Source organism: Astyanax mexicanus, chromosome 2, assembly GCF_023375975.1.
Source record: "Astyanax mexicanus isolate ESR-SI-001 chromosome 2, AstMex3_surface, whole genome shotgun sequence".
NCBI classification, from domain to species: Eukaryota; Metazoa; Chordata; class Actinopteri; order Characiformes; family Acestrorhamphidae; genus Astyanax; species Astyanax mexicanus.
Window position 1 is genome coordinate 52572183 of NC_064409.1, and position 25293 is coordinate 52597475.

At 38.0% G+C, this 25293-nt stretch overlaps 1 protein-coding gene across 2 annotated transcripts in view; it reads right to left on the bottom strand.

Moving 5' to 3' along the window:
- The window catches only part of nell2a (neural EGFL like 2a), a 141286-nt gene extending 122769 nt beyond the window's left edge, over positions 1–18517 (bottom strand). Inside the window, exons 1-3 of one of the 2 annotated variants that reach the window (XM_022672327.2) lie at positions 18108–18517; positions 17757–17885; positions 192–342 (exon numbers count right to left, since the gene is read on the bottom strand). In XM_022672327.2, the coding sequence (XP_022528048.1) occupies positions 192–342; positions 17757–17885; positions 18108–18159 (332 nt within the window). In that variant the 5' untranslated portion in view covers positions 18160–18517. The remainder of the gene's footprint in view (positions 1–191; positions 343–17756; positions 17886–18107) is intronic. The other variant, XM_022672326.2, reaches the window with a different exon arrangement.
- Between the last annotated feature and the right edge of the window lie 6776 nt (positions 18518–25293).

Here is a 25293-nt window from a genome sequence, read left to right on the forward strand (position 1 = left end):
AATTAGAAGGAAAAGATGGCCAAACCCCTGTTTCTTACTAGTGTTGCATAATGCGCCTTATAATCCAGTGCGCGTTACGTAGAAAAATAGACCAGAAAATAGACATTCATTGAGAGTGCCCCTATACTCCGGTCCACATACTCCAGTCTGCATTAATACTCTGGGGCATAAAATATAGGTAAATCCTGTACCTCTGCTCGGCACGGTGGATGGACAGGAAGACTCCAGAGTTGAGCTGCTCCTGCTTCAGAGTGACAGCCACGGTGAACTCGCTCTTCCCCCTCAGTTTCTGCAGCATCCGCTGCGCCGTCTCCTCCGGCACTCTCACATTCCTAGAGGACCCTGCCAAAAACCAAATGAACATGCAGTTGAAGGAAGGGACTGCATGCACAGACATTCCTGCCTGCAGTCAAGGAGCAATATACTGCATGTTCTTGAGTCAGTGTCAGGTGTCCTAGTGTGAATACATTTATTAAAGAACGTCTACATGCAAAAACTACACTCAGAACACTTTAAAAAAGGCAACTGCTCATAGATACATGAGAGTTATATACAGTGGCATGCCAAAAGTCATAGCAGTGAGATAGCAGTGGGAAAACTTTTCTTAAAGTGTTACCTTAGTGGACAGCTTGGAACTGTCCACACATGTATAAGTTGTGAGGTGTTATATGGTGAGTGATGCTGATCCCTGCCATTTTTGAATTCAAGTCATGGGTGAAGATTTTAATTCCTGTCCCATGACTTTTAGCATGCCAGTATTCATGTTCCAATTCTAAATCAAGTGTGTGTAACATTACACACAACTAATGTGGTTAAAGAAATGTAAATATTTAAGCTAAAGGTGTAAAAAATGCACTTGTTCAGAACGTTTAGATGTTCTTAGATGTATAAACTATAGCTGCGTTCAGACTGTTTCACTTATTCACTATTCACTAAACATAATTTGCTTTATAGCTCACATCATCTGTACACTACATTTTGCATTTTGAACAGCTCTACAAAATGGCCAACAAACCATATTGTGACAGTGGTCTTTTTTTTTCTTTGTTGTAATTCCTACTGTACTTTTTTAGTGGAAATCCTGTTTTTTTTTTTTTAGATTACAGGCCAAAAATGGGAGTCATGGGATAACAGTGGAAATCCAAAAGAAGCTGTTGCTTCATGCTTCTGATTAATGAACCTATGTTTGAGGAACTCATGAGGACTTTTTCTGAACAAATCTCTCAAACCTCAACAACAATCTAACCAAGTGTTAACCACTACTATTTACCCAAAGCAGGAATATTTCATCTACATTTCCCTACAGTGCACAGGATTGTTGTTTTTTTTTTTTTTTTAAAGGACTGTCTCATTGAAACATGAGAATTATGATTTAGGTGAAAATAATCCACTTCTTTTACATTTTTTATTCATTTTCAAAAACTGGACTGGAGAAACTGTATTTTTGTTGTTTATGGCATGTACAAACATGTCAGTGGACTGAATAAGTTCCCAAAAGAGCTGATTCCGAGACCAGCTAGAATGTGTTGGGACAAAAAAATGCTAAAATGCATTTTTACAAGCTTTTTTACAACCCTGTTAGGTCACATCAGAAGAAAAGCACTCATTTTCCTTTTACACTGGATATTTTTTGGGAAACAATGCTACTCATGTTTTGGCTACATAAAATATGTTATTCAGAAGAACGAGATTCTGTAGGCATGTAAGCATTTCACATACTAGCTACTAATTTCTTTCCATGCTTTCTTGAGTCTTAACAGAGAGACAAACCAGTGCTTTTCCTTTTAAAATGTTCTGATATGTATATGGCAGGTAGTTTGGTAGGTAAGTAGGTAGGTAAGTAGTTTGCTATCCAAGAGATGGTAAAAGCCAGTTGGCTAGTGTTAGCTTTTAGCCTAGCATGGATACCTATTTATTTTCCAAGCTTTTACTGACACAGTAAAAGCTGCACTCAAAAGGCCTGGCTCACATAGCAGCCCATATTCCAATAACTAGCAGGGTCTATTGATGATGTGCCGCTCTCCATTGTTATAAAATTCACAAAACCAAATTCTCCTAAAGTGGCTATTGCGTTTTACAGTTCCGCCAGCTTTGACTAGAGCTAGCATTATATACAGTATATACTAGGTGGGGTGTATGTAAATTGTGGGGGGTGTAAATATAATGAGTCAAAATTGTTTCAAAACTATTTCTCCTGTTTTGAGCTTCACACTATGTGCCCTTCTATGTACCAATCTCTCATTATCTATACCAAGGAAAGTACAGTTCTCCATTCTAGGCCACTTTTCTTTCTAGGTTAACAAACAACTAGAAATGTTAACACTGAGTAAAAGTACAAAGTCCAGTCAGTCATTTTAATGGGTTTCCATGATTACTTTTACATGATGACCATTTTTTCACCTTCGTGGATTTCATAGCCTACCGAGCACATCCAAGTACATCAACTTCTAAAAGTTTCTCACGCAAGAAGAGAGCGAGAGAGAGAGAGAGAGAGAGAGAGAAAGAGAGAGAGAGGGAGGAGAGAGAGAGTCTTCATGATGCATGTGTGGTTCTTTTTTGCCTCCCTCTTAAACACAGCCTCATTCCCCATGTACCCTGAGCAGCCATATCTGCCACTTTAATGGAGGCATCAATAAATGATCAGGTTCCTCAGAAGCGATCACATCAAAGGGTTCACTGTGGCAGCTGAGGGAAGCCATGACACACTTATGAGATGCAGGCAGCCCGCTACAACAACACCGGCTTCCAAGTAATCATCACGCTATTTCCAGCTGGCAAGGGCGTCCAATTAATATAACGCACATGGCACAAAGTAAAAATACAGTGGTTGAGCTTGGCACTGAGAGAGAGTTAGAGGAAAGCCTTGGTGCTCCACAGTGCATGCATTCTCTACATACTCCCACTGCACAGTGCTGGTTACTGGCTTAGGAAATATTCAGCCTAATGAGCAAGTCTGAAACAGCATTATAACAGTGTCCCTTCAATCTTTAACAAACACGTTCAGTGTAGAGCCCTGTGAATGCTGCAATGCAGAAAACACTATCAGCAAATTAAGTTAAAAAATGGGGTATACATGAATATAAGATAAGGTAGACACTCAGAAATCAATGTAGTGACGATGGACACTACTGTCCCACAATGCAATGCAAAAACATCTATTAAAGGAGAAACATGATATTCAGTATGAACTGTAGTTCGCCCCCAGCTTTCCAAAATACAGCACTTTTAGTCAATGGTCCCAACAGGCTTACAATGCTAGTGATAGGGGCATAGCACTGCCCATGCAAAGATATCACTATTTTACACCATAAACAAGCTTAAAGTAGCTCCACATTTCATTGGTCGAATTCTGAGAGCACTGGTATTCAAAACAAGGAACTGAGAACTTTAAAAGTGCACAGGTAGTTTAATAAAAACGCTGTTTATACACACAGTACCTTCAGGTAGTTCTCCGGGAGCCACCATCTTGGAATTAAGTTGCGATTCATTCAACTGAATGAACTAATTTAACTAATAGGTATAATAATGAAATGCATAAATATTATAGAGATCTTTTCAGCAACAGCTACAATTCATGCATTTCCACAAAATTATTTTTGCAACCTGTTCCCCTATCCTACCTATTTATTCATGCTCCTAAAGCCAACGTATTGTGATATCATTTCAAGGTGGTAGAGTCCAGAGAACTATCTGAAGGTACAAATTCTGCCCTTTCAAATAACAAAATTACTAGACGCAAGGTGTGAGTTTGTGGACAATATTATTGTTTTATTTGTTCTGCATTACACCACGCTACAATTAGGCTTGCATCACTGAAACAAATGAAGACAACAGACATAAAGAAGATATGTCATTTCATAATGCAATTCTGTAAAGACAAGACCATGCTGCCAGAGAATGAGAGAAAACATTGACAGACTTTCTTTGCCTGTGTTTTGGAACAAAGATCTTTAAAAGATCTGTGACTTACGTTAAATACAGGCTTGTTGTTTGTGCTATTTCTGATTAATTAAATAGATAAAATAATTAAATATATATTTACTGAGGCATAATATTTAATGTCATTGCATCGGATGACTTGTACCTTCAGAATGTTTGTACAGCAAACATGATTTGTTTTGAATACCTGTGCATAAGTTTACTGAGACACATTTAATACCTGACAAGAAATATTGTGCCATTTTAATCTCATGAGATCTCAAAACACAAGATCACCCCTAATGATTATACACTTTAAAATAGGAAAAAAAAACACGGAAAAAAACAACAAAAATAAGAACAAAATGTATAATAGATGTCAGAGTCCTATAAATGCCAACAATTCCAGGGACTTTTTTAATCCGTGACGAAACCCTGAGTCCGCAGGAGCACTGGCATTCTGAAACAATGTTTTGTCTAGAAGAGGATCTAATGTGCTGCCACTGTGCAGATGGACAGTGACTATGCATGCTTCACATCATAACAGTGATGGTTCTGGGTAGGATCAACATTTTGACAGCAATAACCATTTAAAAACCTCTATTAGTCAATGCTAGAAGGTTGCTAGAGGTTTCTCTGGCATTCAAGTGGCCATCAGCGCTGAGCAGATGGCCTCAATTGAAAATCACTGAATAATGACTTTCTCTCTTGTTTTGGAGTCCGCCTAGTAAATAGATATTTGACTTCAATATCAAATTGGCTGCAGAACTAGAAGGCGGTAAAGGAGAAGGAGGGAAGGAAATACAAACGTTTATGGACACCGCTTTCAGTGAATGCTTTCAGCTACTTTAAGCAGCACCCACTGCTGACACAGATGTGCAAATGCACACAAACAGCTTGCCTAGTCCCTTTAAAGAAGTACTGCAAAAAGAACAGGACTCACCTTGTCTAAGCCCAGTATGTATATATGTATTTGTATGTAGTTGCACAGAGAGTACATAATATGAGCTATTAAGGTAAATATGTACTATTGAACAAGTCACCTGGAAACTTTAAGCTGTAATTCACTAGATTTGCATACCATAGTATTGTGGAAACTGTAGTGTTTAGGAGTATTGTTGTGGTAATGGTAGTTGAGGTCAAGAGAGTGTAGCGAGAGTGACTCAGACACTTGTTTTTATTACTATTTGTTTTTTATCGCTTACTGTTCTCACCTTTGGATTTGAAATGGCTAAAAATAAACAAGTATTTCTCAGATTTTCTGGCTTTAACATCTTATTTCAACTCATGAAATGGATGGGGAAAGATGACATGGCAAAGTTTTAGGGTTTGTGGAACTTGTTTATGTGAAAACCACTGAACACGCTACCAATTATATTTTACTGCTAAGTTAACACACTACAGGCTGAATTAAATACTGTTGTAGTGGGGTGGGGGCTGGCAGTTCTATACAGCACTAGATGTAACAAACAGTAACTTGTTCAAATAAAATTAAAAGCTATCTGGGTAATGCCTGGATCAGGCTACAGCCGACAAATTCCCAGCGTCGGATCCGAATTTCAGTGTCGCGAAAAGTATGACGCAGTCAAAGAGCATTCATTTTTTGTTTGCGACAGCGTCCGATGCAAAGACTAGCATGTTAGAATTTGTTGTATTTTATCGCCTAGTTTGACATGCTCCGCGACGTGCTCCCTGACGCTAATCAATAGGAAGACAGAGCGCTCTGTGGCGCACAGATGTAAACATGGCGAAAAGAAAGTGGGGCGGTGCTTCTGCAGTTCTCTGGACCAGCGAAACAGAAAAAAAGTTTGTTGAGCTGTGGCAACAATACCCCTGCCTTTATTCTTTCTTTATTTATTCTGTTTTTTTCTTTATTCTGCTACAGCTACACTTTACCTCAAGTTCTCTCTGGAGTACACAAAGCCTGTGCTGTCTTCTTTGGGTCACCCAGGAGCCCACAGTCACTTCTTTCTCCTCTTTTTGCGTTTTTCTGAGCACAAAAGCGCCACCATTACGCAAAGCACTTCTGTAGCCATGATTGTCAGATTCTATCTTCCTCCGCCACGATCACCTACGATCTCACGCAAGGACGTGGACGATGATTGGTGGGTGACTAACGTGTCCTGTTGCCAGTTCCCCGAGTATGACACAAACCAAAGATAACTGCTTAAATCTGACAAAACATTTGTGTATTTTACTTTGCTGTTCCGTACTTGTACATAACCGAGAGATCCAGACCTTGGATAACCCTTAGATTTCACAATTTTACTTCAGATATTCAACTGAAAACCTTAATTCTGTGGTGAACCTTTGATCCAACCTTGCAGACAGAGTTTTGTCTGTATGCTGAACTGGCAAACCTAGCAATTGATGTACTATTGCCTCTACTTGGCTTTCCCAGATTTTAAATTGACTTACATCAAAAGCAAGTACCACTCACGTTTACTGACAGTGGAAGACAGGCTGAAATGTCACGCTGAATACGGTACTAAATGTTCTAAACACAGCAAAATTGCACTGCATGCATTATGTGCAGAATGGTGCAGGTATAAAGTATACACACAGAGAAATGATAGTGCCGAGAGGTAACAACATCCTACATCCAGTATCCTGACCTCTCTTGCACTCTTACTTTAAATGCAATCAAATCCTAACAGCACTGCTCCGAAATCTACTAAAACATCTTTAATTTACAGTAAAGACAGCAACTCCAAAAAAAACAGGATTTTAAATTGGTTTAATTATGAAAAAATATGTCATTGGAGCTTCAGTACAACAGGAGCAAACTGTAAACCACACCTTTTAATACCCTCATATTAATATTAATGTACTGCTGAATGCACTACAGCTTTCCTCCTGACTCTTGATCTTTCAATCACAGCAGGGTTTCAGTCTGTCTAACTGCCCTCAGAGAACCATCTCCAGTTCATCACAGGACGACTCTTTCATCTCCACACACAACCATGGGGTCTCTACAGGCGGAGGGCAGGGAGAATAGAGGACAGTGGGGGTGAGGGGGAGGTCAGTTGATGATGAGGATTTCTAAAGTGCATCAGAAATCAAATGTATCCATAGAAACAGCTCCACCCAAAAGGTTGGAAGCTCCCGGTTTGAAAAATTGGTCAATTATCTTACAATTGTGACCCAAAAAAGGAGAAAAAGCATGAGGCCTGTCACAGTAAATACTATGAAGCCAGTAGTAGGTTGTAAGAAAATATCAATATATATCGGTATATCTCAAATTTACAGCACTTGGGCTGTGTATCCCCACTGATTCCTCAAATCTATTTAATTTTGATTCATAACACTCCAATTTTATTTGATTCCAGTTTCGATGTGATTCGATTTAATATTAATTAATTTAGAGATATTTCAATTACAATTACAGGTTTTCTTGGATATAAAAGAGAGCTTGAGCTCCAGCTATACCTATAGCTATAACTGATGAACAGGCCAGATCTCATTGCACAAAAAACAATGAATGATCATGCGAGAATAAAGAGGGTTAAACATTTATGCACACTAAGGGGAAAAACAGGTTGGTATGAAGAATTAATTTTAGGTTTATATTAATCATTACCTTTTCATTTAAATGAAGACTGAAACTGATTAAATTTTTAAAAACAGCACTGTTTTTCTATCATTAGTCTAAATGTACAGAATGCTGACAGACAGTGGTTTATTTTGTGCTGTGTTTAAACCAAAACCACTAGATAAGTGTTGTACTCTTATTAGGTCCCAATGTTTTAATTAAATAAAAAGTAATGCTTTCCTGTGTTCAGATTTTATAAATATAATAGTGTTTTTTGTACTGTTTTTTTCTGAATTTTGATTTAAGCATCATATGTATTATATGGCCAAGTTCTTGCAAATACATGGCTCTAGTAGTTTTTGAAGCTTTCTGTCAGCCCTCAGGATGGTGGGACAGTGTTACTCTGGAGCCCTGGTGGCATTAAAGGTCTTAAATGATCAAAAATAATATCAATACTGCAATTATTTCTGAGATAAACTGTCTGAAAAAAAAGTTTTGTTAAAGTATTGCTAATTTGAACTAGAGGAAATGAACAAATCTTCTCCTGTGATGCCCCCATGCAATGCAGCTCTCTGCTCTCCTTTTTGCACGTTGGTCAGCCTCAGTGCTCAAATCAATAGTTGCTCTGCAGGAGACGCAGGTCGATTAGGTATTGGCAAGCATCTATAGAGGGTGACCACCTGCTCTCAATAGGAGCTGCCTCATATGTCACTGAGACAACTCTGAAACAAAGCCTTACAAACCCCCATTCTCCACCGCAACCAGATCTGTTTACCCGCAGAGAGAAAACACACATCAAGAGATAGATTTCCCTTCAAACTGAGTGAAATAATTACATTCACAATATGGCAAAAGAGCTATTTATCTCTCTTAATATCGCATCCATAATATCTCTGAAATGGAGATCAGGGAGTAAACACGTCTTTGGTTGAATTCGTTAGGAACCAAACACATGGGCTCTAAGCTGCATTCGTGGGAAACAGTGCTTTAGGCAACAGATCGACATTCTAATCGTATCCTCAGGACACAGCTTTCATGCTTCAGAACAAAGCATGGTGTTCAATAGTAAAGAAGAATGCTGCTTTTTTGCCTGGCTAGCATCTCCCGTATAGCATTCTAATGCCTTATCATTCACAGACATCTTTTCATCTTTTCAATGCCATGATTAGTTGACATAATCAATGATGCTGACTCTAAAAAATGTGTCTCCATCAATATTTTAAGCCAATGCATGACTTAAATGATTAAATATCCTAACTTTATTGAATTTAGCTTTCTTAAACTTGAAAATACATCAGTTTATAAACAAGTGCTGTTCCTCATTACCACCATACAGTACCTGTCAGGTGCGAGCAGGGAGAGGACGTGGAGGCAGTTTATTAAACAAAAAAGAAACAAACAAACTATAAACCAAAACCAGAACACATAAGAAACCATAACACAACCTGAACTGTCGTAAAAACGTACGTACAAGAACCGACAAGGAGAACAGAAACACACGGACTATAAATACACATGGACAAGGACAGGAAACAGAAAACACCTGGGACTAGGGGGAGGAGCTACAAATGAACATGTGAGTAACAGGGGAGGAGACACAGGATACACACAGGGCATGTGCAGATAGTAAATAAACAGAGAAACATGAGCACAGAAGGGAGACTACAGGGAACAGGGCAAATATGCAGTCAAAGATTTGCCCCAAAACATTAAAAATAAGGGAGTATTTGAAATCAACACAAAACTAAAATGTGGCTTATACAATGGGCAAAGTTTCCATTGAGAACTACAGCAGCACTTGTAGAGAAATACAGGTGCTATTTTGGACAATGGCCTTCAATAACTGCAAAATTCCAATAGAGGCTGTCTGATCATGTTTATGAACCATTAAAAAGGAAGCTTTTTAAAATGCACTGTTCTTGTAGCCATTAAATGTGCTTGTTATTAAAGTGATAAACTCGTCTGCTTGCTACGTTCAAACTTTCAGTGAATATGTAACAAAGAAAGGCTACAATCTTGGTTTTTAATGGTACTCGTGTGTTCGTTGTGTGCTCTTTGAGCTTAATGAGACATAAACCATATCTAATTAATCTGTTTTGTAATATTAAGCACATTTACTTGTAAAGGGAATGCCATAAATATAGGAAACCACTTGCCTGTAATAAGGGTGTGCTGACTACCATGCTGAAGCTCCCAGAACTTTCAAATATTGCACTTTAATATGTAAACCTTCATGCTGCATTTTATTTTTGCCAAAAAAAATCATCTGCTTGGATGAAAATTAATAATTTAGATGAGCTGACTAATCAGAAAAAAATATTTGCTAATTTACTAATATATTATTAATCAATAACAATTTATAATCAATAATACTAGGGATGTCCCCAATCCGATCACATAAAATCAGGTCCGATCACATAATTTTAAAAGGATGGGAATTGGGTGAAAAAAGATCCGGATCACTGATTTATCAAAAATGTAACATTCTGTAGTGCATACGTCTATGTTATAAACACTATACATTTGTGGAAAGCAGTGAGTGAGCAAATACAAATATACAGTAGACTAGTGCTAGTTGGCTCTAAATGTATTGTGTATAAGCAGGATTGGATAACATGCTAGCAAGCAACCTATCGAGCTATTCAATACCTTCTTTCCAAACTGTACCTGTATCTAATAAAAGTGGTATGTTTTTATACTGTTGTTTCAATAATAATTAAATATTCATTTAAACTCCTTAAGGGAAAATTTGAATGTGTTTTTCTTTTTTTTCTGCATTGTCAAAGGATTGGATCGGGAGCAAGCAGATACTGAAAATCAAATAAATTGGAAATGGGTACAAGAAAATGTGATCGAGACATACCTAAATAATACCCTACTACAGAAACTTTCACCTATTATCACCTACCGAAACAGTAAAAAGTTATGCAGTTTAATAATAATAACAAAAAATATTTTAAGCAACAACCAAAGCAAGAGATCAAACACATTAAACAGAATCACAAATGCCTAAAAACATGCATTAAACATTCATTTTGTAGAGTGAAGTAGGGCTGATGAAACATTTCATCATATCAGGATCAATTTTGTTATTGAGATACACAAAAAAACATATCTGAGCCTATCACAGATATCATCATCCCATAAAGAAAGTCTTTAAATGTTGTCATATGACATTTTTACCATATCACTAGAGCTGTGTAAAGGCAAGAACTTGGCAATGTGATACGTATCACAATTCAGGGGTTACAATTTATTATATCACAATATATCGTGATACTGTAAACAAGGCGATATATTATGATTGTTAAAATTAAATTTAAGGAAAACTCTTTTGGCAGAAAAACAAACTCATATTTATAAAATCTCAGAAAAGAAGTTTCTATTTGTTTTAATCAGAATAGAGGAAACAGTCTGAAGACAACACAAAGAGAACCACTGTCTTACACCTATTGTTACATGCAAACTTCATTTGAAAGTGATACGTTTTTTCTGTTCTGTGTTCGATACAGTACTGGAAAAAAAATATATATATCGCTTATATACATATAACATTTTATAACACCTATACATACTGACCACCGCTCAAAAACTACATGTAGTACTGTTCAAACACTTTGTGAATTGGCAAAGGGATGCAGAGGGAATTACTACGCTATCCACATGAGAAAACTACTCAGCATTACTCGGTTTAGTCTCGTAAACACATTCACAAAGTTTATTCCAGTCAAAATCCAGTTTCTGGATTCATTTTGTGAATTTCTTTTCAGACACTGACTAACAGCAGCATAAACAAAGCAAAAGCTGATCCCAGATCAGCACTTCAGTAATGCCAGACGCGATGATTACACATCCCTGCCCTTGGGCAGGATGAGTAGAATGTGTGGGAAGGTTTTCAAGCAAAGCTCCACATTCAACTTGATTATGGTAATGAAAAACTCTCAGCGGACACTCCATCCATCCATTACACACACTGAGGGTGCAGCGGTTTTAAAAACTGGGCGTTAGTGCTACCAGCTTTATCAGTGCAGCTATTCTTCTGGAACAAATATGAAACTCTCACCAAAGGGCACCTTCAAAAGCTGCTGGGACAGCACTATAGGCCACGGCCTGTGTCACGCAAGAGTCTTCTGTGCTTAGGGGGGTCGGACAGATAGTAGGAATGGGATCTAAAATCAGGCTCAAACTGTTCAAATACTCTGACCCTGTTTACACCTGGTCACATCATGTGATTTTACCCACATGCATTTACACTTGGTAGAAGGGCTGAGTGATATTGAAAAAAAATATGATCTTAATATTCTTCAAATATATGAGCGATTCTCGATTCATTTTTTTTTTGTTATTACATAAAAACTTCAGTTATCTTATTTGTAAACAGAACGCACCATTGAAAGCGATGTGCAATCTATTGTCTTTTTTACATTTTTTTTTTCCAAATAGTAAGCACACAAATTGAATAAGATTTAAAAAATACATGCTTGTGTTTCAGTTAAGGAAAAGTGTGAACTATGAAAATCACAGCCACATAAAATAGTTCTTTACTGAGATTCCCTTTGTCAGCTTCTATATTTAAAGATGTACTCTTGATTATCTTGATTGTCCCATTTTGAAAATCGCATTAAAACAGTAATTTAATCAATCAAATTAATTCCATTAACCTCCCAGGCCTACTTGGTAGTCAAATGCTTATGAAATCACCAGATCCCCTTCTGAAATGGTCTAAGCGATCAAATTTGTATCTGTGTCATAAAACATATTAGACATGTTTCACTTTTTATGTGTTTTCAAGTGGATTGGCCTCATACAGTATTAATCCTGTTACTGATGATGCAGGTGAAGTTGAAGTTACCAGGTGTAAACAGGGTCTTTGTTAACCCATGAGTAGAAAAAGATTAATGTTAAGTTCAATTTAATATTTTATCATATTTTCCACATAAAACAACATAAATAGGACTCACTGGTATAGGATAGGATACAATATCAATGTTGTGAATATCAGATCAGTGCTATCTCTGTTACATATACTGTACCTGCAAACGCTTAGCATCCAACCAATCACTAGCACTGTCACAATAACTGATTTTTGTGATTTTTTACACAATTCTATCTACAGTACCAGTCAAAAGTTTGGGCACACTTTCCCATTCTGTATTTTTCTTTATTTAATTATTTTTTTACATTCTAGAGTAATGTCATGAAAACAAGTAAGGGATACATATGGAATTACGTAGTAAACAAAAAAGTGTTTGGCATTTACAATCCCCTGATCTAAACCTGATCAACTAAGATGTTGATTTGGGTTGAGCTGACAAAGAAAAGAAAAAGCAGCAACTATTGTTCAGCACCTCCAGAAACTCCTTCAAGACGCTGAGAAAACTATTCTAGGTGACTCTACCTCATGAAGATACTGATTTCCATGACATGGTGCCACTGGGTTAATTTTTATCTTCTCCAGAGAGTCCTAATTTAGTCATCAATGTGTGCAACTTAAAGTAGCTGAATGCAGAATGCATTTATTAGCCAGTTGCGCTATATATAACTATTTGGACCTATAGTACATTCATTATTAATATCAAAAGAGCAAAAGAACAAAAGAGGTGCAATTTATTTTCCATGTGCAGATAATTGGATCCAAACACAGGCTCAACATTTATAGATACATTTCCATAAGAAAAGACTGACGCTGACACTGATATCTCTAACAATACAGCACTTTACATTCAACTTCTCCCCTCCTTCATTCATGCCACCTGTCCCAATTAGGAGAGGTAGACAGGGCCGAGGTTCTCCAATTTTATCCCACCAGTCCCTGGGGCCTTTCTGAATGTCAGTCAGAGCAGCTCTCTTAGGTGCATTCTTACAAGCTTCTTTTACAGAACATGTGTAGGTGGTACGTACAAGTATATATGTGTGTTAGGTAAGAGCTGGTGTGTATAATATATATGGGCATTAAAGAGAGAGAGAGACTGACAGAGAGAAAGAGCAAAGCGAATGAAAAACCACAGGAATAAGTGAATAGCCATGAGCCGCCTGTTTCCTTCCTCACATCTCCCCAGGAGGCAAAGCAGGAGGTTTATTCACCTTCCCATCTCATGAGCAGCTGACTGGCAAGCCTTCATTACTGTGGATAGACATTTTCTTTTTAGGCTGAGCCATTTGGATCATTTCCCCTCATCAACATGCAGACCATAACATTGCATTAGAAATCAGCTCTCCACCTACACATCAACTTATCACCACAGAAATAACTACAAGAAAATTAGAGTAGGGGATTTTGTTTTCCACTCACTCCGAGTGGTCCAGCGGGCTAAGTGCTGCACTATGATCAGGAGATCGCCGGGTTCGAATCCTGTTCATGTAGCTTTCCATCAGCTACCGGAGCCCTGAAAGAGCACAATTGGCCTTGCTCTCTCTGGGTGGGTAGATAGCACTCTCTCTTAGCAATCAGCAGCAGTTCAAAAAGAGGTGCTGGCTGACTTCACATGTATCGGAGGAGGCATGTGCAAGTCTTCACCTGGTGTTGGGGCAACACTAGTGATAGGGGGAGTCCTAATGAGTGGGTTGGGTAATTGGCCAAATAAATTGGGGAGAAAATTGGGGAGAAACAAAATAATTAAAAAAAAAATGAAAAAAGATAAACATGGTGTGTTTTCAATAATTGATGCAAATACTGTTAACAAATAAAAACAACCAATATTCTGACTTGTCTTAGTGCTAGCACAAATTTATAAAATGGGGTATATTATAAATATAATATCACTATATAAATGTCTATAGACTTGCTCAAGATAAGCTTTCGTACTCATCTATTTGCCAATATACAAGAAAATCAAGAACTTTTATTATAATGAAACATTGGTTCACATTAGCATACTGAACTCAAGTAAAAGAATCAGAAGACTCAAATCTGATTTTTTGCCTATTTAATGTGACACAGATGTGATTTTTAGGTCTGTGTCAACATGACATAAGCAATCTTTTCAAATCAGACTTGAGTAACTTTGGATATGTTCAGACTACAGACAGAACTGATTAGTTTCTCACTGTCCACACTGTGCTGAGAAGGTCAGTGTCAGTAACTAACCTTTGGCACTCTTCTTGCTCCCCATCACTCTTGATCTGATGAGGCTGTTGTTTGCTGCTTTGTGAGTGACACAGGACACACTGACATCCGGCCAGAACATCCCGACTTAGATACATCTGATTAAATCCTTTTGTAGTTGCATTTCAAACAACCTCCAAATGTGGTTTGGATACCATTAGCAAAAAATGGATTTCATATGGTTTCTGGCTGTTCAGACTATCAAAAATCAATTAGGACACAAACTACATATTTATGCTGATAGTGTGAACATAGTCGTCCATATGGGGTCCAGGATCGCACATATGTGATTTGAGTGCATGTGACAGGAATTTGAACAGTCAGATCAGATTTCATGTATCATTCTGCCTGTGTGTATGCATTTAATGCTGTTGTAAGGGGTGTTTCTCACTGGCATGTTGACACTCCCCTGCTCACAGAAAGAATAACCAGCAAGTTAATTGGCTCTTTTTATTGAAGAATAGATTTTATCTGCTAACATGATCCAGACTGGCTGTTAGGTACACTCACTTTCTTATTTCAACCAGTGACCACTCTCCTCATTTATAATGTCTCAGCAGAGGTGACATGTAAAGATATATCAATGAGATCATATGTGAAGTTTTAGGGATAAAAAACATTTAACATGACTGACAGATACAGGTCATGTACATTAATGAATATAGCCAAGTTATCCAAATTTGATCTGAGCAAAAAACAATTATTTCTCAGGCTTGTAATACAAACATAGCCATAGATCTGGCCAGTCATCTGATAGTACTACTAATGCTCAGAAAAGCAAACTGTGACTTATAGCCACATATTACAGTCTATATCAAATATCATAATTCATCATTTCAACATTGATTTAATGCTGCACTGACAGCAATAGAGAGAATCATTCTTGGTGTATATGATTCTAAAACACACAATTATAAACATTACTTTATGTGTATTTAAAACACCTAAGCTTAATTACCTTTGTCATTACTCTTATTGAGGACAAAGCATTCCTAGCCTGGGTGAGCTAAGCAATGGCACCCCACTGGAGAGAGCAAGTACTTCGCTCAAAGGCCCAACAACGGCAGTTTTAAGTAGACATGGGTATTGAACCCACAACCCTCTGATCAATAACTCGGCACTCTAACCGCCAAGCCACTATTGCCTAGGGTATTAGATATTCTCAGGATAAAGCAGTGGCATACATTATCACCCTCTACACAGGAAGCCACACAGCAGCGATTTCACTAATGCCACGGCAACACGAGTCATCAGTGTACCACTATGAGGCACGGATGCTATTTTTTCATAGAGCATCATGTAAATATAGCATGAAACTCTCAGCCTGCTACAACCTACAACTCAACTCACACAACAGCACAAGCAAAGCAGGTGGAATGAGTAAATCAAGCTCTTCTACTTATGCAGGTAGTGTTGACCCTGTTCATTTAACTCACTGAAAGTACTATCCAGCATTTATTCAGAGATGACTTAATGCAACACTATGTACCATTTTTACCTCACAATAGCAGCTTAAAAATCACTGTGATGCTTCATTGACTGTAACAGAATGAGTACTGTCTCTATTGTTGGGCTCAGCAATCTGCTACCTGTTAAAACTAAGGTGAAGCAAGCAAAATAAAACCCACAAAACTGTGTACTATTGCATATTTGTGTAAAACGCTGTAATATTTCTCTACCGTGTTAGTCTACATGCTTCTGTATGTCTCAGCTTGTTCAAAAATGCATGTGAAAAGAGTGTTCTTTAGCTGTGTTTTAAAGCACGCATTCCACTTCTTGACTGTAAGAGAAGCCCAGGAGCAAGACATATCAATCTTCACACAATTTCCCTTTAGCTAATAATTAATTTACTGCTAGAAAGAAAAGCTGGATGACCAGTCTTACAAATGAATAAATCAACAAATACAGCAGAGAGACAGACAGTTGAAGCTAGCTTTTGGTCATAAATTCTCAAGCTAACTTTAGCCTGTTAGAATTCATTTACAATGTATTTTTGTAAATATCTGGAAACCCAAAGCTTTGTTAGAGCTGTGACTTCCCCAGGAGCAGTTATCAGAGTGCACTACAAGCTCAAATGGATCATTAACCACTGCAATCAGCTCACACAGCACAAACTAAATTCATATTGTGTATTGTACAGATTGATGCGCATTGTTCAAAAATTAATCTTATTATATTTGTTTGTCTCCACACACAGGAACATCATCCTTCATTTTAGTGGATTAAAGCACAATTTAATGGAGCTCTGCAGCGTCTAGGTGAGACAGAATTTTAGCCTGTTCAACACACACTAAAATCAGAAGACTGGTGATGTGTTAGATGAATTCGCAAATGTCAAGCTCTGTGATTCACTTAGGTGAAGGAAAAGGAAAAACAGATTACCTGTCTGTGTGTTATCTGTGGTTTTCAAAACTGCACTGAATGCCAATAGTATAAAAAACACAATTCCTTTCATTCCTTTTCTGATTCACCATGTTTAATCATGAGCAAGGATAATATTACACACATGGCTCATTCTAGGATTGCAGGTACATTTTGAGGATGGTAAGATTTGACTCATGAGTCAACTTTGTTATCTTAATAATATTAAAAACTAACAGATGACCGCAAGAGAGATTTGAGGCCTCTTAAATCTCTTAAGTTCACATCTAGACTCCTAATATCATGTATTATGTCTAATATCATGTCTTACATCATGTTTTCAACAAATGATCATTTAAACAAATGTTTGACATATCTCACTGCCTTTCACATGTTTCCCACCAGAGGAAGATTTAGGCAGTTCATCAATAAAGCCAGCAACCAGTTTTAACCACAACAAAGGGACATGAAAGAAATATATTTTAATCACTTAAAATTCATAATCTATTAAACCTTTATAAGCATTAATGGAGTGCATACAACATAATGAACGTAAAGTTGAATGCATGAATAAAGAGGCAAAGTCAATACTGTGTGAGCTGAGAATCATTTATCTTTCTCAATATTAAGTGCATAAACTGCATTATATTTGTATTATTAATAGTGAAAACTGATTCACTAAAGATAAAGTTTTTGTTTTTGTAAAACATAGAAAGAGGTTTGTTTATCTAGAAGATGCAAAAATACCAGCAATTCTAGAATGACCAATATATTGATTGTATATGTTAGATATTCACTCTCAGTAAGAATTGATATAAGGCAGGTTGTTATCCAGCTTACCTTGGAAGAGGAAGGCTCTGGACTCGTCGTGGAAGCCCTGCACCTGAGAAACTCCCGTGAAATCTGCTCCAGGGCTGAAATCCTGAAACACGCTGATGATGAGGGAAGGGTCCACACCGAGACCTACAACTGGAGGCAACAGACACAACAACACTAGAGGACCTTCCAGAAACAAAGCACAAAACCCCCCCAGCGCTGATCTTATCAGAGGGGAAATCCTCTAAAACTGAAGTGTAGGAAAGTTGTGGTGTTTGTTTTAATCTAAAGCTTGTTTAAAGCTTGTCTCTTAAAACGGCAGGTGCCACTGGAGAAGACAGCGCTGATAACCTACAGCTAACAGACCTAACCCACCTGAGGAGAAGAAAAACACTCCGAACGCGAGCAGAAACTGAAGTAACCCCATGGCGAAGCTGAAATTAGTCCATGTTTTAAAGCTCTTCCAGAAAACGAGGCGTTCAGCACAGGAATCCCGTACCGTCGTGTTTCAACCCAGCGAGGTCTCACACATTCCGAAATGTTCAACTCCGCATCACCACTGAACTTAAACACCAGGACACACCTCAGAAAACACCAACACACTCCTCCTGCAGGAGCGCGAGAGACACGAGACCCCGGTAAAACACTGAAACACCACCCAGCAGAGCTGTGTGAGAGGAGGAGGAGGAGAAGGAAGAGGAGGAGAGGAACAGCGTGAGGAGCCGTCCGTTATCGAGCTCCCACAGCCAGAGAGTGAGAGAGAGAGTGAGAGAGAGTAACGGTCTTCTCCTGCTGGAGGAGAGAGAAAGAGAGAGAGAGAGAGAGAGAGAGAGAGAGAGAGAGAGAGAGACTCAGACACTCAGGATCCCCCTGGTGGTCTGCCAGCGCTTTATCAGAGGTTTAATTGCTAGTTTGTTGATCTGGACGGTTCATTGTCTTGTAAACACACATCACTGTTTACACTTCACACAAATACCAGATAATTACATCTAACAGGATAACTAGCATTGATTAAACAGCTTTAAAATACCAATATACAGCTCTGGAAAAATCACTTCCTGAATCATTTTTTTTCTGATTTTGCTTTTTATGGGTATATGTTTGAGTAAAACATTTCTGAAATGGCTGAAATAACAAAAAGATGCAGAGCTTTCAGATCTCAAATATTGCAAAGAAAACAAGTTCATATTCATACAATTTTAAGAGTTCAGAAAGCAATATTTGGCGAAATAACCCTGGTTTTAATCACAGTTTTCATGCATCTTGGCATGTTCTCCTCCACCAGTCTTACACACTGCTTTTGGATAACTTTATGCCGCTCCTGGTGCAAAAATTTCAGCTTGGTTTGATGGTTTGTGATCATCCATCGTCCTCTTGATTATATTCCAGAGGTTTTCAATTTGGTAAAATCAAAGAAACTTTTTAAGTGGTCTCTTATTTTTTTCCAGAGCTGTATATATCTCGATATTCTTCAAATAGATGCGTGATTCTCGATCACGATTACGATGTTTAGTTCTTAGGTAACTTACATAACCTTACCTTACATGCAGCTTTTATAATAAACAAACATAACATGCTTATATTTAAGTTAAGTAATTTTTTTATATAAAAATCACTGCCACATAAAAGAATCCTTTACAGGTTTCTGACAGAAGCAAATCTCAATTATCTATTTTTTACCCCAAATCACATTAGATTAGTATTAATTAATTTAATTAATTTGATTAACCTCCCAGCCCAAAGAATAAGTGCAAACCAAAGCACAAACCCCCTGCATAAAAAACAGACTATAACCAACCATGTGCCATAGAAGCATATGATTTCTGACAACCTCTAGCAAATGATTCACAAAAAAAAGATGGATGGATTTTTTTCTCACTTCAACTCAAGTCAAAAGCATGCAAAGGTGATTTTTGCATATGTCCCATTTAAACCACTGTTTATTTAATAAATAGAACATGTTATAAAGAACCTATAATGCAAGACTTTGTAATGATTACATATCAGGATGGATAACATAGTAGCCAGAAGATGAAATATTAAGCCTGTAGCTGTTGAGTATTGTTCATCTTGATATGTGGAAAAAGTTGCAGGTACTGGCAGTCTGCTCTCATCTTTTCTTGAGGAGGTTACTAGTTGTATTGAGGGCATGCTGGTAACTGACGTAAGATTTTTCCTGAATAACAAAGCACATTCTCTTTTACACACCTGTGTCGATTTGGCCCAGCATGCCATACAGGGGCTGCAGAGCTGAGTTCATTCAGAATTCTCTTCCTTCACATTTCGGTGAGTTAAAAAAACTGGGGCCTTCTAGTTGTGCTTTTGAGTTCATGTCAGGTGATTCCTGGTCATGACAGATTAGGTCTTCTCTAGATATATGGAGGTGTATGGGAACAAAACATAATTGATTGTAATAAGAGTGCTATACATGAATATAAACGGTTCACATATGGTAAAATAGTATATGTGCTGCAATGTATTTCAGAATATTGGCACATTAATAAGGTCCTGCAATTAGTGTCCCTTCCTTTTTTAAATGTAAGCTCCGATACGCTATTCCAACAGAACAATCCTTGTCACACACTGCTACAGTATTACCTTGAGCTTACCTTGAAGACACAAATACTATGCCATGGCCACCAACATCGCCAGACCCATCCCTGATTAAAAAATTTGAGGGATGCTTTTTGATATGATATACACTCCTCACCTTCTGCAGGAAATTTTAAGCTGCATGGGATGGATTATTGCAAGACACTGTTAGGAGCCTCTATAATCACAGTTGCACCATATTTTGGATGAACATGTTGATATGGATTTTCTTTCCCTATGGGCTATGAGAATTCTGTAGGTCTGACCTGGCTTATCTTAGTTAATGAGTGTTTTCTGAGCTGCTTTCTAAAATAGAATGAAAGTGTACGCTCCTCTCTCTGTGCTGTAGTATGTCCTGCCAGGTGGCTCGATTCTCACGCTACAACTCAGTTCCAGTTCTGCTGCAGCAGAAATGAGATCATATACTGTGGCAAGTGTACTGCCTAAGCCTTAGAGCAATTCTGGATACAAAACAATTGTAGCGTTCTTGGCTTTGGATTGAAAAAAACGACTGAACCTCCATTCCCGGTGGTATCACCCAGTGAAGCACAGGTACTCAACTGAATCCATTTTCAAACAGCATGATGTCTACAGGTATTTGTTCCAACCATTTCCCTAATTAGCTTCCCTCCTTCATTAAGAAGGAGGGCTCATTAGTGCAACTGTGGGCATGGTACTCAGGGCTGGAACGAGTTGCTGCCTGTACCACATGGTCAGCGGGCAGTGAGTGGGTCATTGAGGAGTTCAAAAAAAGCTGTAAGGTCAGTAGACAGAAAAGTCCTTGCTGGAAGCCAAGAACGGGAACCAATATATAAAATATATAAAATAGTAAAGACCACAAAAAATTCATACTCTAAATGAATAGGTTTGGGAAGAACTGAGAAAAAATGCATCTCAAAAATATTAAAGACTGACTTAATCACTGTCAGTCACCCACACAAAGATAGCACAACCAGATATAATTAGTATGGCACGATGCAGAAATCACCACTTTTTTTGGCAACGCTTCTTAAACAGTATCCCTCCCCCTCACATTACCCATGTAAACTCGGCGACGAGGCACACCATGCGCTCGCCTCTCTCTCACACTGTGGGGCGTGGAAACACTTGGCTACCCAGGCAGGCTTGTGGGCGAGCTGAGAGCTCAATTTAGCTCCGCGTCTCTGGGAGCCGCTCTGGATCATCTCCTCTTGTATTTGTTAACCTTCCCCTCCGGACCAAGTGTCCTTCACAGAACCATGTCCAATTTGAATTCGGACCAGATACCATTGCCAGCATAGTGCCGGTTCTTTGCGTCCTCTCTGGGAAGCTGCAGAAGTCCACTGTTCCTGCCACTTTCTTTGACACTGAGTCAAACCAGCCACTCAGACAGATGGCTAATAAGAGGATAACTCTGAGTGAGCCATTTCTGTAGAAGACCCAATAAAACAACATGCTCAGGGCCTGTTCCCGATCCAAATGGGGAGAGGCTTTCACTTGTCCTGGTGGCCTGTTTGGCAATGCTGAAAGAGAACAGAGTCTTATCAAGGAGCCAGCAGCTTTTCAGAGAATGTTCCGTCATCCTCTGCTTCAGGGCTGCTGTCCAATTCCAAAATGAACCCACACAAACATCCCCTAAAACAAGAAACAGATCAGACACACAATAACATCCTGCTATATTCCTCTTCTATTAAAAGCTGATATAGGGAATCCATTTGTCGCCCCCATTCTCAGCCATGATGATGATGTGGGTGTCCAGTCACGAAGGTCTATCTATAACTCCAATGTACAAAGTGATGAAAATCAGATTCTCAGTGAAGCAAGAAAGAATTGAAATAGAAATAGTTTCAGGGTCTGGCTAAAAGTCATAAAAATGTGTGTAATATACCTGTGTTTCTATGAGAAATACAGCAACAAGATACTCAGAGCACACATGTGTTACATGTGATTGAATCTACCACCTTAGAAATTGTAAAAACATCCCAACTTCACTTAATTTACACCTATCCAGTCTTCATAATTTCACAGAATTATGTTTTACATACACTGACAAGGGATGGCATAGAAAAACCTGCTCCTTTATATGTTTTGAGATGTTGTCTTGTGAGTGGGACTGACTCATGGCAAGGTGACGTGAATTATCACAGAGTTCGAGCAAGGCCATATGGATGGGATATTCTGTTTTTGTTGTGTGGACATTTAACATTCCTCCATCTACAGGTCTCATGTGTACCAGGAATACATCATAGAAGGCTAGAATTGTCTGCCTGAAATCACATCCAAATACAATATAGAATCCCCCAGATGCATACCTCCCAGGCTAGTGCAATGTTCTTTAGATTCCATGGGACATCACACTAGATCCTGTCCCATAACATGTAGCACGTCAGTATAAAACCTTTAGAAGGCATAACATATTGTTAATGAATAGGCAATGCGTATATTAATACATAAAATATTGGTCTGTTTTAAGATAGACAACAGATATGTTAGATATAATGAAGTGAAAACACATTAGATCTTTAATTGCCAGCTGAAATATCCAGATCAAGGCCAGCTTTTTTTTTGGCAGAAGGTCTTTGATGGTCACCATAGATTCACAATTGTCATGCAAAAACCTCTTCAAAAACATCTATAAAATGGCAAATTTACACACGAAGGAAAACCTCAACTTTCACTGGATGTCAATGGAAAAATTATATAACAATACCCTTGAGCATTGGTCCATTTCTATTGGTCCATTTATTTTTACATTGACACCTTGCAAAGAACAAATGCCACATTCCCATTGTATCAAAACCTAAAAACTATTTGGCACAAAAATATAAAAAACAAAAAAAAAACATAATGTTTTGTTTTACAGATGCAAAACCACAGTAGTTTTGTATCTTTTTTATTTTTTTATTTTTTTATCTTTTGTATGTGTTAACACATAAAGACTATATGGAATGTGTTACTATTTTCATCAGCACTGCACCAGCCAGTTCCTCCTCAGGTATGAGGTAAACAATGATTATATATTCAGAACAGTGGAAGTGTGCCGCCAGGAGGTCATCAACTCCTGCTGCTCAACTGGGTCATCCTTGTAAGCTGTGGGCATGGGTGTCTTTTTCTTTGTGTCTGTCTCTTCGTGTGTTTTCAGTAAGTGTATGCATGAGTGGATTTGTGGAGCCAACACACTTGCATGGATCCCTAGAGTATGTGTGCGTGTGTGTGTGTGTGTGTATGTCCAGACAGCACAATATCTGCTGTACGAGTGCCCAAAACCTCATCAGTTTCATGACAGTGGGAATGAGGAGAGACAAAGCTTGACAAATGGAGTTGTATTGTACTCACCACAAAGTTGTAATTTCCCAAAGTGCCACCAGGAAAACGAAATGAGAAAAACAACACAAGCCAGGGCTGAAACCGGAGGTGAGCCATTTCAGCAGCAGTGAATGGGAATGGGAATGGGATTGCTGTAAAGATTGGAGGTACTGCAGAAAAGAAACGGAAAAAGCAAACCATTTCTCCAGACTATCAACTCATTTAGCCTTACTAAACATTACAATGTCCTATAAAATCCTAAAAAACCCAACCTCTAAAGGAAATCTAACCATTTTAAAACAATGGCTGCATTTTACATTATGTGAACAATGAATACGAAATAGACCAAAAGAAAAAGTAAATGTTCCAAAGCTAACTGTGTTAAAGCAACATTATTTGAAAATTGTTATTTACTGTTACTGGGCTCCCCCTACAGTTAGAAAATCTAATCCAATTCCTACAGAGTGTGCTTTACACAATAATATAGGGAGTAGCTGAGAGTTAAGGAACTATTTATGTGAACTATCACAGTAGATGTTACACATAGGTCACGCAGTGTAACACAGTTCCCACAACCATTGTTCAGCCCAGCCAGGTGCCCTGGACAGGCATTGGACACACTGAAAAAAGAAGCAAATAAGAAGACTAATGAACGAATGGATGGATAGATAATGTAAAAATTGCTACCCACTGTGGCTTTGACAGTAATGGTTCATTGTAAAATAAGACTTTCATTTCCCTGTGGATAATTGGGCTCTAAGTGTGTCCAAAAGCATGTATTTAACCTCCTACACTCCTTTTCCCAGACTTTTTCTACACTGATATTTCGTAAGAACAATTCAACCAGTTTTCATTGTTTTTCTGTGTTTAGGAAGTAGTAATCCATAGGATGTAACAAAAGTCACAGAGCATTAGGGGTTAACAAGTAACACAAATCTTGCGGTTACTACGATCCAAGGATCACTAGTTCGAATCCTAGATCATGCTGCCTGCTATCAGCAGCCAGAGTCTGAGAGAGTACAATTGGGTAGACAGTGCTCTCTTCCCCCATCATACCTAGTGATATTGGTCAGCACTGACATCTGTTAACTGATGTATTTGAGCTGGGGGTCCAGCGCTTTTCGCTAATCGTGTACTAGCTCTCTAATGAGACTCTATTAGCAGCAGTTTGAAAAGAGGTGGTGGCTGATTTCATGCTACTCTTTACCTTGGTAGTGTTGGGGAAAGTTCATAAAAATAGGGTTTGGATAATTAGCCTACCAAATTTGGAAGAAAATAGGGTTCAATTATAAACAAATTATGTTTTTAAAAAGTTTTGAACGTTTAGTCTTAAAAATAAAATCTATATTACATTAACTGTTTATGCCCAATTAAAAAAGTTAAATGCCGAACATAAAAGAACCGATTGACTTGACTGGACTAATTATTTTTCAGATGACCTTTTACTTCTTCTCCTTACATTGTCACTCAATAATCTGATCTTGTCTCGCTACTCCTATTTCTTTTTAGATTGTTTTCATTTCGGCGGCTAGTGTAGTGTTTTAGTAACCTGTTCGTTAACCAATAACTTTAACAAATAAATTAAGAAATTTTGCCTTTAATTTAGCCAGGCTTTAAGTTAATTTTAAGAAGTTATGTCACAATACATTTAAATAAACAAGTAGCTTGAACAAAAAAAGAAAAC